Here is a 14,139-nt window from a genome sequence, read left to right on the forward strand (position 1 = left end):
TAAAAGGCTGTGGTTGCATTGTGCTAAAAGTAGCCCAAAACATAATGTACACATTTCTAGCTACTTATTTAGTTAAGCTTTAGTTCTCCTTTAAAGCCCTATGCCTTCATTTATAAACAAGGAAGAAATGTACTTTTACATATGGGGTAAGGCACTAAGTTTACACCAAGCTTGGACCCACAGCAACTGATCAGTTGCTTGCTTTTTACGAGGTGATCAGTAAGTTTTCCTTGATAATTAGTTGTTATGGGTTACAAGGCAGTGTGATTATTAGAATTGATTACCTATCCAGATACCCAGACTCACTGCCATGGCCATTCGAGGGGTTCGGTGGCGCAGGGATTGCAGTGGATAGACTGTTACATAGCAGCGGTCAACGCTCATAGCTGTTAGGGTTATACAGGTTGCTTGTGCAGTGACCTAAAAAAAAAGAAAAAAGATGTTTATCATTTTAGCATAAATCAAGATCAGAAATGTGATCCATAAAGAAAACAGAAGCTAAAAATTGACAGTTTAAGGCTTTAATGCTGTCAGGTGCAATAGCATTATACGTTTCCATTCAAAGCCCTGAATAGAAGATAGAATGAATAACTGATGTGTGAGAGAAAATTGTTATATGGATATGCTCCAGTTAAATGGAAATGGGAGTTCTCTTTATCATTTTATTTTTTCAATGCTGTAATGTTATTAAATTATTCAGATTACCCCCTTCAGAATAACACTGAGCATACCCCTTCTCTCCGACTGTAAAATGAAACACCTATGGCCACAACATGGCTTTTTGAACCCAATCTTCCTTATCATTTTTCAACAGTACAGTAATGCAATTCCCACAAACGAAAACACTTTGGGAATAAGGTTCTATGTTATGTGATGAGATATTTAAATCACTTTATTGAATTTACTGATGTGCATGCTGCTCAGAGAATCCAACGGCACAATTACTATAAAGTACTTATAATATTCATGAGCAAACCCTGCAGCTCGTCTGAACAACAAGAAGCTAATTTGCAAAGAATCAAAATCTTGGTACCTAAAACCTGCCGTAGGGCAGCAAATTGTGGAAAATAATAAATCCGCCCTATAGTAAAGTATGGGAGTCAGGAAAATGTTTGCAACGAAAGTCCATCATCCACAACCTGGATCCTAATTGGAAGGGTTCAGAAGAAGGTCCACCTGGAGGGGGCTTAGACATTATTGCCATTTAAAAAAACAATATTGTACAGGTATGGTACCTGTTATTCAGAAACCCATTATCCAGTAAGCTTCAAATAATGGCAAGGCCATCTCCCATTTTAATCAAATAATAATAATTCAATTCTAATAATGAGTTTCTGTAATAATGAAACAGTACCTTGTACTTGGTCCTAACTAAGATATAATTGGAGGCCAAACAATCTTATTGGGTTTATTTAAAGTGGACCTGTCACCCAGACATAAAAAGCTGTATAATAAAAGTCCTTTTCAAATGAAACATGAAATCCAAATTCTTTTTTTTATTAAAGTGTTCATTGCTGTTGTAAACTCATTTAAAAATCTCGGCTGCCAATCAAATATTGTAGTAGCCAGTTCATGGGGATGGACATCAGGTCCCCCATTCTGGTACACAAACAAGATTCTGAGATGACACAAGGCTTGTCTTAATAACAGTGTCCACAATATGGCTCCTGCCTGCTTGTTATAATTATGAGTTCCCAGACTGAAGGAAACAAGATTCAAATCATTTATCTAGTGTAATTAACAGGCAGGGGTTTTCTCACCTCAGGCCAACTTATTAAGCAGGGGAATTATATGGATTCTAATGATTACATCATTTATGCCAACATCTTCGGATAATATTGTTTCAAATAATACCTCTTTTTCCACAATAAATTGAATAGGAGGTAATTACAGTAAGATAAATACTTCATTTGAACAGGAAGGCCTGCGCCTTCTATAAACCCTAGAAACTGCACGCTATAGATGTAGAAAAGCTAATTTCACCAAAATGACCCCGTTGCAGATGAATGAAAACCTTTGAAGTATTTGTATTTATAAATATATGGATACTACCCTATATTCAGGGATAGAATCCAGCTATGATGATTGCATGGATGGCATTCTTATTCATGCTTCTTTGATTATTTTAGTAATTCACTGCTAAAAATATTTGTAACAGTTGGTTTCAGATTGGATATCAAGTGTACTGACCCCAAAATATTGCTACTGTTTCACAAGACCAGGGAAGTAATGGGTTCACTTTTCATCTGAAATAACATTCTGTATTGTGTGCTTTCAATACAAGTATAAGATCTGTTATACAGAAAGCAAGAAATGAAATGAATTATAGGAAGGCCATGTCCTAAAGGCTAGTCTTTCACTTTATTTTAAAAATATTTTCCTTTTTCTCCATAATAATAAAAGAGTAACTTGTCTTTGATCTAAATATAAGTAATCTTATTAGAGGCAAAACAATCCTATTAGGTTTATTCATTATTTTAATGTTTTTTTAGCAGACTTATGGTATGTTGATCCAAATTTCAGAAAGACCCCTTATCTGGAAAGTGCCAGCTCCCGAGCATCCTGGATAATAGATCCCATACCTTTTTAGCAGTCAAATTGACTGCTGTGATTCAAAAGTAACAAGGCCAGGCTTCTTGAATATTCACAAACCTATATTCATAACGATCATAAAGCTAAGACCTTATTCAAGTGTATCTGATATCCAGAATGTTCAGGACTTTAGGTTTTCTGAATAAGGCGATTTCTGTAATTTGGATTTTCATTCCTTGAGTCTCCTAAAATATCTAAATATTAAATAAACCCATAAGATAGTTTTGCCACCAATATTGCTAATTACGTATGTTTGTAGAACATAATTAAACAAAAATGTAAGCAAAAAGTAAAAATAAATGAGAAACAAAGGAATAAATAGCAGATGGAGCAGACTTTGCTGATGCTAACAATTTGCACAGTACACCATTCATTTCAGATGGAAAAAGAGAGTAGGAAATACTGCCAGATACATCAATAGAACCAGCTTCAACTATACTGGACACTTGAGGGCTGATTTATAATTCATCAAAAGTGTGTTTGTAATTATGCTTTTTCTTCAAAAAATAATAAAAAAAAGCTTGGGACCTAAAACCTGTGAGCTTTTCTTAGTTTTGAAAAAAAAATAGGTTAGTAAACAAAAAAATTCCTGAAAAAAATCCTTACAACTGCTATTTTAAAAATGGATTACCTGACCCTGAAGGTCAATTAATAATAAATCAGCCACTAATTTCTGTGGTGTGTTTGCTTAAAAAAATAAAAGTGCAGCAAAAAACATGAGTGCAATTTTTATTATTTATGAAATTCTGATTTAAAAAAACAAATGAAAACAATAGTTTTGCCACCCATTTAAGACGCGCCGGGAGAGTTCAGCGCTCTCTTACCTCCCAGTAAGGTCTCGTCCTGGGTTCCTGTGCGCAGGTGCGCACTTCCTCATATTTTAACGCTGGGCGTCATGATGCGTGCATCATGGCACCATGCGTCATGACGTCATGGATTTGGTGCCAGATTTAAATTTGCCACCAAATGCCTTTAAAGCTCCAGTCCTCCATTTTGTGAGTACCCAAGCTAGGCTTCAGTTTACTGTTCCTGCTCACGTGTATTCTTCAATCTGATTATCCCTTTTTTTGACTTCTACCTGACTCTCGTTTACGATTCCTGCCGCCTGCCTCTTCACCTGTTTGACTACGCCTATTCTAAATCCTTGCCGGTATCTCGTTTTCGGACTATTTGCTAAAGATCTGCACTTCCTTGTTGGTTTTCCACAGCAGAAAGCCCGGGCCCCATCATCATCACGCAAGGTTCTGATAACGAGATCGTTACAGGAGAATTGCAATACATACAGAAATGTGGGAAAAGATCCTGTTATATTGTATTTATGCAAGTTTCATTTTTCATATATATGCCCCTTAATGAATACATTATAATTCTTCCAGTATAGTAGATATGCTCTGCTTGTGTAGGGAAGCTATGCATACTTGTCTCTCTTCTGTGTGTTCCGTGCAAGAGGGGGAGGAGTCTCCACCCCGTGAGCTGACAGGAAGGAAGTGCTGCACAGGAAGTGCTGGGAGAGAGAAGCAGCAGAGTGAAAAGAAGGTACTGCAAGGTCCCAGATATTATTGTGTGTGTGTGAAAAGTCAGTGGGGAACCCGGGTGGCATAAAAGTGCGCTCTATTTAGGGGGCAGAAGGAAAGGAGGTCCTAGTCAAGGCTCTGAAGTGCAAAGAATGCTTTTTTTCAGGGAAGGCAATCCAAAGGGAGACCTTCTCAGGACGCTGAAGAAACTGCCACATAAGTGGGGATTCCCCAGCTCAGTGATCACCATCTGAATTATTCTATGAAGTTGCTCCTGTCTGGCAGGCTGTATATATCCTGTTTATTTAAAGGAGAACTAAACCCCCCCCCTTTACCAAATGCCCTCTTTTACTGTCTGCCATTGCTCCCTTTCCCGCACTGTGCATTAGTCAAAAAGGTGCCCCTTAAAAAAATTCTGAGGTGTATCACAGCCCAGTATTTTCTGACATTAGGTGCAGGCCAACTCATAAGGGCAAATTCACTAAGATTCGTAGTTGTGCCAGGCGTAACTTCGCCGCACTTCGACAGGCGTAGTTTCGCCAGCGCTCCGCAAATTCATTAAATCCAAAGTTGAGCTCAGGGGTAGCATAAGGTTGCGAAGTTGTGCTAGCGTTGATTCGCTAAGCAAAGTGAAGTTATGCTAGCGATGGTTAATTTGCATATGGAGGAATACGTACAATCACTACAATCACTACAAATCCCTGGGAAACCTTCAAAACATCAAATACATTTTTTTTTTGCCCTACACATGTGCCCACTGTATAGTTAAGTTGCCATGAGTTAGGAAATGTAGGGGGGAAGGAGTGGAGCCCCAAAAATTTTTTCGATCTTTTTCAGCCTATCACCCATAATATAGAAAAAACGCCAGCGTTTTTTGGGACTTAGAAAAAATGTGAACTTTTTTTGAAGCAATCCCTATCTACTCTATTGCGCTTGCCTGGTCTGAGGTGGCGAAGGAAGTCTAGCGTAAAAGGAAGCGTTCAGTACAATGCGCGCGTTAGTGAATTTGTCTAGTTACGTCCGTTGCGAAAATTCGCCAGGCGTAAGGGTGCGAAGTAACACTATCGAATTTACGTCAGCGTTCGTTACTGAATTTGCGAAGTAACGAAAATGACCAACGCTAGCGTTAGGCGCTTCGGCGCATAGTGGATTTGCCCCATAGTGTACCCGCTTTCCCCAGTAGTGGAGACACAGGACTCCTGTAGCGCCACACACAAGAAAATCAGTGCTAAATTTCATGCAGAATAGGGCTACACTTGTATATAACAGAAAGCAACATAGCATTATTCATTTTACAGGATCAGTTTTACCTCAGATAAGTGAATCCATATGCATATAAATGTACGATAAAAGTGTATTTTGGGTATAAAATACTTCTACAGCAATAAGAGTAGAATTCTCATTTCCAGTTAGTGCACATCAAAAAAGCCTTATTATTTAAAATCTGGTTTTCTTGCTTCATTCTTATGAAGAAGCCTGCATTTGTACTGAATAGAGCATAAAGAGCTTTTTTCAAAACGACTGTTTTCTGTTATTATCAGATGAAATATCCGACCAAGTGGATATGAATACATCTTGAATAATTATATCTATAAGGAGATATACAGACATCTAAATTTCCCTGTGGGTTTTTAATGGAAGGGAAAAGATTACTTAATAACACAGCATGAAGTACAAAATCAAATGCACTTCCATACTGAAATAACTGAAAATAAAGATTGTTCTGTACTGTATATATAGGTATACTATATATGTAATAAAATATTGAATTTAGTGTAAAGTGCAATATAATGCAACATTACCAATAATGTCCCACACAACATAATAAAACTTCTCATAATACTTTAATATTATATGTGGACCCCTTAAAACAAATTTAGTTTTATTCATGAAGGCTATGTGCATTAGGAAAATGCAAAGAGTGCAGAGCTCAGTAGTCTAGGCTAACTGCAACAATCATCCCAGACTATTGCCCTTTGTGCAACCAGAATGATAAGAAGACGGTGCACTTGAAACTGACACCAAAAACAAAAGCTCTATCGATTAGCACAGACAAGCAGATTAACCTACAATGGCTGCAATACAGGAAAAGTAAAAGAGAGATTGCAGAATACCAATGTGCTAGATTCTGGGCTTTCAATAGCTTCAATAGTTCCTAAGCTCATGGGAAGCTTGACACCAATGTATGGTATCTCACTGTACAGGCTATAATAAAACCTAGTGAGTTGTTCATTTATACTGCTATTACCTGGCCAAAATACCATTGCTGTAATACCATGCCTCCTTGACTGGCAGAGCTTGTCCCCTTCAGTTGAGTTGTAATGAAAAGGGAAAACTGTGTCATACTTCCTTTCCTAGACGAACTCCATGTCAGTACTCATCAGGAACATCTCTCCCCCTGCTCCCATCAGAAGGACCGCAACAAGCTTCTAAAAATTAGAGTTAGTCTAGGAAAGGAAGATCATGGTAAGTATGACACAATCTTCCCTTATTTCTTGTCGAACTCCATGTCAATACTCATTGGGACGTAGCAAGCTACTATTTTCCCAATGTGAGGGTAATAGCACTAAGCTAACTGCCACCTCCCCCACCCATCCATAAAAATAAAAGGGGGTATAGGGGCCACATACACCACTGCCAATGGATGCCTTTTGGGCAGGTCAGGTGGGCTTACGGATGGCACTTGCCACCAAATGCTCTGACAATACAGGAAGGCAACTGAAACACAGGCAGACATGGGATGCCAAACACTGCTCACCAGTGCTCTATCTGATCCAGAAGCTGAAGCCCAGAAGACTCCAAGATATGAGGTAATGTGCTGGGGAACAAAAAAGCCCTATGGACCTAGGACACCTTATGGACAGGCCTAATGCTTTCCCAAGGTTAAAAAGAAAATGGGAGCAGAAGGGCCAAAAAGACACACGTAAGTGGGTGTGGTCCATCTTTTAAAGATTTGGGGAGGGTCCTTCTGATGGGAGCAGGGGGATGGACTATCCAGATGAGTACTGACATGGAGTTCAACAACGAAAATGTTTATTCCAAACATGTTTATTGCCAACATGTCCTAGACTTTTGCTTTCAATGTGACAAATAGTTTACAGTTTTATGTACTAGCAAACGTATTTTTCTTAATATAATCTAAGTTAACAAGTTAATAACCTGTACCCTAGTAGGTAATAGTATCTCACAAGGCCCATCCTTGCATTTGTTTTTACAGAAGACAAAACAAATATCAAATTCATGGGGAAAATGATATGCCCAATAGGAATGTCATCCTTAAAGGGATACTGTCATGGGAAAAAAAAATTTTTTCAAAATGAATCAGTTAATAGTGCTGCTCCAGCAGAATTCTGCACTGAAATCCATTTCTCAAAAGAGCAAACAGATTTTTTTATATTCAATTTTGAAATCTGACATGGGGCTAGACATTTTGTCAATTTCCCAGCTGCCCCATGTCATGTGACTTGTGCTCTGATAAACTTCAATCACTCTTTACTGCTGTACTGCAAGTTGGAGTGATATCACCCCCTCCCTTTTCCCACCCAGCAGCTTAATAACAGAACAATGGGAAGGTAACCAGATAACAGCTCCCTAACATAAGATAACAGCTGCCTGGTAGATCTAAGAACATCACTCAATAGTAAAAACCCATGTCCCACTGGGACACATTCAGTTACATTGAGAAGGAAAAACAGCAGCCTGCCAAAAACCATTTCTCTCCTGAAGTGCAGGCACAAGTCACATGACATGGGGCAGCTGGGAAATTGACAAAATGTCTAGCCCCATGTCAGATTTCAAAATTGAATATAAAAAAATCTGTTTGCTCTTTTGAGAAATGGATTTCAGTGCAGAATTCTGCTGGAGCAGAACTATTAACTGATTCATTTGGAAAAAATGTTTTTTTCCCATGACAGTATCCCTTTAAATGAAATAACAGTACAGGGTGCTGTCAGCTAAAGAATAATTTAAAGCTTACCTGCTGGAGATAGTTAACACATCTGCACATGAAATCACCAAATACCCAACTGGGCAACGGGTAAAGAGTGGCAGTAAAAGGCACACAGCATACCAGGAAGGTGATATCTGTCATGGCAAGGTTGGCTGGAAGGATTAAGAACAGAGAATGTTTGTGATAATTAGCTCAGATGCTTTGAGATTTTAATATCCAAAAAATGAAGAATGGAATGCAAAACATATGCTATAGATGTGAGTAAAAAATTGTATTACAAATTGGATGTTAGACATAAGAGCTTATTTACTAGGCTATGGTTTTTTTTTGCACTTTCTCCCTGCGAATACAGTGGTGCATGCACTGGCCAAGATATGGATTTTTTTATTTGGTGCAGAGCGCAGCCAGACCCCGGGCAGAAGTGATCTGTGAATGAGCATTATGGGGCATGTCTTTGCTCATCTTGCACTGCTGTCTGGGGTCTAAGTAAATGACAGTTCGTCAAGGTTAACTGCTAAACTTTCTATAAAATTCCGAATCTCACTGTTGTAAGATGCCTGTTTAAACGGGTGGTTCACCTTTAAGTTAACTTTTAGTATGTTCTAGAATGGCCAATTCTAAGCAACTTTTTAAGTGGTCTTCATTATTTATTTCTTATAGTTGTTTAATTATTTGCCCTCTTCTTTGCTTATGTGAATAACATGGATATTGGGCAACAGTGCATATTACCAGCCTGGACACCCCACATGAGTATGTCCATTCACTTAGGCTCAGTTACCCCGCACCTCCGGTCTAGGGCGGCAAAATTTTAGGGGTGGCATACCGCCCAGCCGCATCCCTGAGGAGCAATGGGGACTCAAAGCTCCCCAATGCTCCGCTGCTTGAGATCTCGCTCATGCGTGCACAGTATGGAAGGTTTAGCCGCCTAAAGGCCCGCACTAGGACCATGCGGGCACAGGGGTGGGGTGTGCGCATGCTCGCAAAGTGTCTGGCGCAGGACATATAGCCTCGGGGCACCGTTACTTCAAATCCGGCCCAGCCTCCGGTGGGAGATACAACATTTTTGTGATGGGTGTCTTTTAAGTCTTCTCATAGCTACTACAAGTAGATAAAACTAATAAAACAAATAAAACTAATCTGGAATAGCGGAACCTGTGACTTAAAATTCAGAGGCAATATTTTACAATATGGAAATCCATTAAGCAAGGCCAAGGCTTGAATAGACACTGCTCTATTTTTCCAGCCTACTCTCATGAGCAAAGATAGCAATGGGGAAAAAAAAAAATTATATGGCAAGGAGGTGATTGCAAATGTGGCATTTAGTTATAATTATGAGCTTCTCAAGTGAAAATGTATATACAAATGCAAGCAGTGTTTAAATCTGCAGTGGCAACATTTAGCAATATGGAAAGACAATTATGAAAGCATTGCAGCATTCCAGGAAGAAATGAATGACGCACATGTAAAGAAAAGTTGCTAAGGCATAAATACAGGATCTACATGCAAATCATCTATATGTGTATAGACGTTTTATATACTGTATATATGCAGTATAAAACATCTTTATAAAAAAATAAAGAAAACCCTTTGTCAATAATGGTTATATCTGGGACCACAATATTCATTATGAAAGTTGGTTGTGGTAGCAAAAAAAAATGTACAGTTTGGTGTCCACCAAAACAGCTGTTACTTGAATTACAGTGGCCCTGTGGAAATACGTTTATTACATGCATTTTAATTAATAGTGATTGCTATCCTTAGTTATATAGTGCCAACAAAGCACTTTAAAAAGTAAGCTCATAATTCTCAATAAATCTTTAAATCCTTTCAGAAAAGGGGTATCAGTGAAGTAAAAGGAGTAAGAAGGACAACTTAGGCAATAGTTAACACTTCTGCATTTGGGATTTTGTGAAGTTCATAACCAGATACTGTATATAACAAAGTCCAGTTACAAGCACAGGTATCCTGCTATAGCAATAATAAAGGGAAAGAAGTGATTAAATACACACACACACATATATATATATATATATATATATATATATATATATATATATATATATATATATATATATATATATATATATATATATATATATATATACATGTGGCTTGCTTCTTAAATACCTAGTATGGCTCAATTCTTTCTCTGATTTGAACCAAGGTTGTCAAGTGTCATCAATCTGTGTTTTCCTGACTATAATATGAGATTTCATAGATCCTGATGTTGTTCACTGTTTGAATTAAAGGAATTTGGGATAAAGATGGGCACCTTAATCGCATTGTGTTCAAAATTCATTAGGCCCATGTTCCCATATATATTTCAGTATACAAATAAAGATTTTTCCCATGAGTCCTGCTCTTACATTTTGTCAATTCTTTTTTGAATGCTATTGCAAACTTAGGGTTTTGATAGAAGCTCTGATATAATGCTAGTAATATTGTTACTGTATTCCTATATCCGGTAGCATAACTATAGAGGAAGCTATATACATGGAAAATGTGTGAAATACTTTTATGCATGTCACAAAGATAGTTGAAGTGAAACTACCTCTTAAGGTAATTTCTACATTTCTACAATACTGATTTTTTTTCATGATTAAAATACATTTATAAAGCACCTTCATTTTTTGCACGGCTTTACAGGGTGTATATATATATATATATATTTAGGGGCTGATTAAAGAATGTTTGAACCTTCGGGGCACATTTGGGTACAATAATCACTTGAGTATTCTTAAATTCTTGCATGGTTTCTTCCTTTGAATACATCAGCTTCCTTCCCAGCAAGTTTTTATTTCTCCAAGTAGGTTTTCCAAAATAATTAAAAGCTCGGTACCTAAATCCTACTTTTTATTTTTTGGTTGGGGACAAAAAACCTGCTCAGTAAGAAGCCAAGGTGTTTAAAGAAAGAAACTATGCACGTGATTCTTCCTCCTGAAAGCCCTTAGCATTCAAGCATTCTTAAATTGTGCCCTTAAAGGGGAACTATCACAACAATTAAAATATAATATACACATCACACTGAAACAGGAAACTTTCTAAATACAATCAATTAAATATTTTGAATTGTTTCTGAAATAATCAAGTTTATCTTCACTATCCCTCTCTCAGCATCTGTTTCTGAGTGTTTGATATTCATTGACAGCTAGATCCAATATATCTTATAGGGGCTGGCTTTCTTTCTTAGCAGATGAATTAGAAGTCACTCAAATAACTGATTCGAGTACAAACAAAATCTAACAAAATAACTGCATGTAGAGAGACATGATGTCTGGTGATTTTAATAGTGAGCTCTAATACATCTTCTAGGGCAAAAGGAGCCCCCGTATAAAATATATTGGATCTAACTGTCATTGAATATCTGACACCCAACTGCTGCATGAAGAGAGAATGAAGAGAAACAGATGCTAAGAGAGGGATAGTGAAGATAAATTGATTATTTCAGAAACGGTACAGAATTTTTAATTGATTATATTTAGAAAAATTTATATTAAATATCCCCCTTTAATGTAAAGATTGCATACCGATCCAAAAATACAAGCAATTCCTTATGCGGGAGGTAAAAATAGTCCCGTTAAATATAGATTACATTCTAAAAGGAGAAGGGGTTATAAGACAAGATCAGGAGTCAGCAAAGTGAGCGATGTGACAGGGACTTAACTACAGAGGAAGCAGACTCTGTAGTTGCTGAGGGAAATGAGTGCAGAGTAGACATCATATGGTGCATGAGTTTCATTTATACTATATTAGAAATCCAAATGTATTGTGGTGCACTCTGGAGAATAATGAAGCACAATCCTTTGTATCTGAGCCACTTTGTAGCACTTCAGAACCCACAGCCATTCATCCTTCTTAATATACCCTCGAGTATGTACATATGTGTGCTAGAAAACCCAGGTGTGATAATGAATAACTGCCTAATTGGGATAGACTCATTTCCTTTCAGAATTGGCAGTATCATAAATGCTTTCTTTTTTATTATTTTATTAATTGGTTCTGTATCCTTCCCAGACCACCAACTATCATATGTGTGGTGTAAGACGATAAAAACAGTTAATATAAAATTTAAAAGAAACTGTATTTCATTTGATCAGTCGATACAGTATGTTCTGTTATGCTACCTGGCCTGCTAATCTTATTACTTTTTGTTTATAGTATGTGCCTGCACCCCAGTGAGGATGAACTGTACTGTAGTACTATTAAAAGAATGGTATACCCCGTTAATATTATTTGGGGGTGTAATTTTTGCCACAAGTTTGAATTTTCACCTAACTGACATCTTTAACTTATGCTCCAGCACTAGTTCTAGTCCATATTGACATGGAACCCCAGATGAAACAATCTTTGCAGCTGAAAGAAATAAAGGGAAATATAGTAACCACTTATATTTCTTTCCTTATTTTTGAGGAAGTTATACACCCTGAACTTTTTCTATCCTAAGTTAGAAAGTATAACATCCAGTGTACATCAGCAGAGTTCTGATAGGATATTCATTCCCTGGGACCCTTATCTAATTACCCTCAGTATCACAGACTTTATTTTTAATAGACCTTCACATTGATTTCCATTTATTTGCGCCTGTAACATTTCACACACATGCACAGCTTATTAGTGGAGAGGTTCAAACCATGTCAGCAGTCTGCGTGGATTTCTCCCAGTGTAAATATGTTTCTGTATAAAACATGTAATAAGTGGGTGAGTCAAGACAGCAGGAGTCAAATTCTTTACTCAGGAGCAGCTTATTTCAAGTCAACTTGTTTGGATTTTTATCCATTAAACACTTTTTTCAGTGTGTAGCTCAGGGACCCCCAACCTTTAGAACATGTGAGTAACATTCAGAAGTGAAAGGAGTTGGGGAGCAACACCAGCATGAAAAATGTTCCTGGGCTGCCCTATAAGTGCTGTTATTGGCCATTTAGTAGCCCCTATGTGGATTGTCAACTTACATTGAGGCTCTGTTTGACAGTACATCTGGTTTTTATGCAGCCAAAACTTGTCTCCAAGCCTGGAATTCAAAAATAATCATCTGTTTTGAGGCCACTTGAGCAACATCCAAGGGGTTGGAGAGCAACATGTTGCTCACGAGCTACTGGTTGGGGATCACTGGTGTAGCTTATAAGCCCCTTTCCAATTACAGCTGTAGGTCTGAGAATGGAATAAGCTAATTCAAGATCACAGAACTTATATAAGGGTGAATTATTTATGAGAGCACTATTCAATTTTATATTTCTGTTTTGCCTATTTATATTATTCATAGGCATTCTGAAGATTAGAAAACACAGCTAGTAAGTTGCAGGAAAACAAAGATGATCTATAAAGCTAATCTATTTGTTGTGTGTGTGACCATCTTGCAGCTGAAGATAAAAGGCTTGAGAAGAAATTCTTCGAAATATAGAATGTCATGGAATGAGTCACTAACAGAAAAAACAACTGATGGGAATTTTTTTAAAGCAAACACCTAACCCATACATCCTTAAAATTTTCAAGTAAACAACTGTATACAGGCATGCAATTATTATCCAGACTGCTCAGGATCATGGGTTTTTCTGTATTTTGGATCTCCATACCTTAAGGCTGTCCACTGTCAAAACCTGTCACTTTTTATTACGCAATATTGCCAAAATCCGTCCCTTCCTTTCAACTGATACATCCAAGACGCTTATGCATGCTCTCATCCTATCCAGACTAGATTACTGTAACCTTAAACTAACTGGCCTCCCTAACTTCCATCTCTCCCCTCTACAGTCTGTATTAAACACTGCTGCAAGAATTATCCTCCTCTCATCCAAAAGGGCACAGGCCCCTCCGCTGCTGAAGTCCTTATCATGGCTTCCTATAAAACAAAGAATAACTTATAAACTCCTCCTTATAACCTTCAAAGCCCTTCATTCCTCTGCACCTAACTACATCTCATCTCTTGTCTCTCTATATGTTCCTGCCCGAAACCTCCGCTCCTCTCAGAGCAACCGCTTGGTTGTACCCCCCACTACTACTGCTGTTTCCCGTATCAAACCCTTCTCTCTTGCGACTCCTTATATTTGGAATGCCATTCCTGAATCTCTCAGGAGAGAATCCTCCTTC

At 37.7% G+C, this 14,139-nt stretch overlaps 1 protein-coding gene across 1 annotated transcript in view; it reads right to left on the reverse strand.

Moving 5' to 3' along the window:
* LOC108714648 (G-protein coupled receptor 54) overlaps positions 1–14,139 on the reverse strand; it is a 32,846-nt gene that overhangs the window by 3,755 nt on the left and 14,952 nt on the right. Inside the window, exons 3-4 of the mRNA XM_018259070.2 lie at positions 8,083–8,207; positions 285–420 (exon numbers count right to left, since the gene is read on the reverse strand). Coding sequence (XP_018114559.1) covers positions 285–420; positions 8,083–8,207 — 261 coding nt within the window. The remainder of the gene's footprint in view (positions 1–284; positions 421–8,082; positions 8,208–14,139) is intronic.

Source organism: Xenopus laevis, chromosome 1L (assembly GCF_017654675.1).
Source record: "Xenopus laevis strain J_2021 chromosome 1L, Xenopus_laevis_v10.1, whole genome shotgun sequence".
In the NCBI taxonomy this organism is placed as follows: Eukaryota; Metazoa; Chordata; class Amphibia; order Anura; family Pipidae; genus Xenopus; species Xenopus laevis.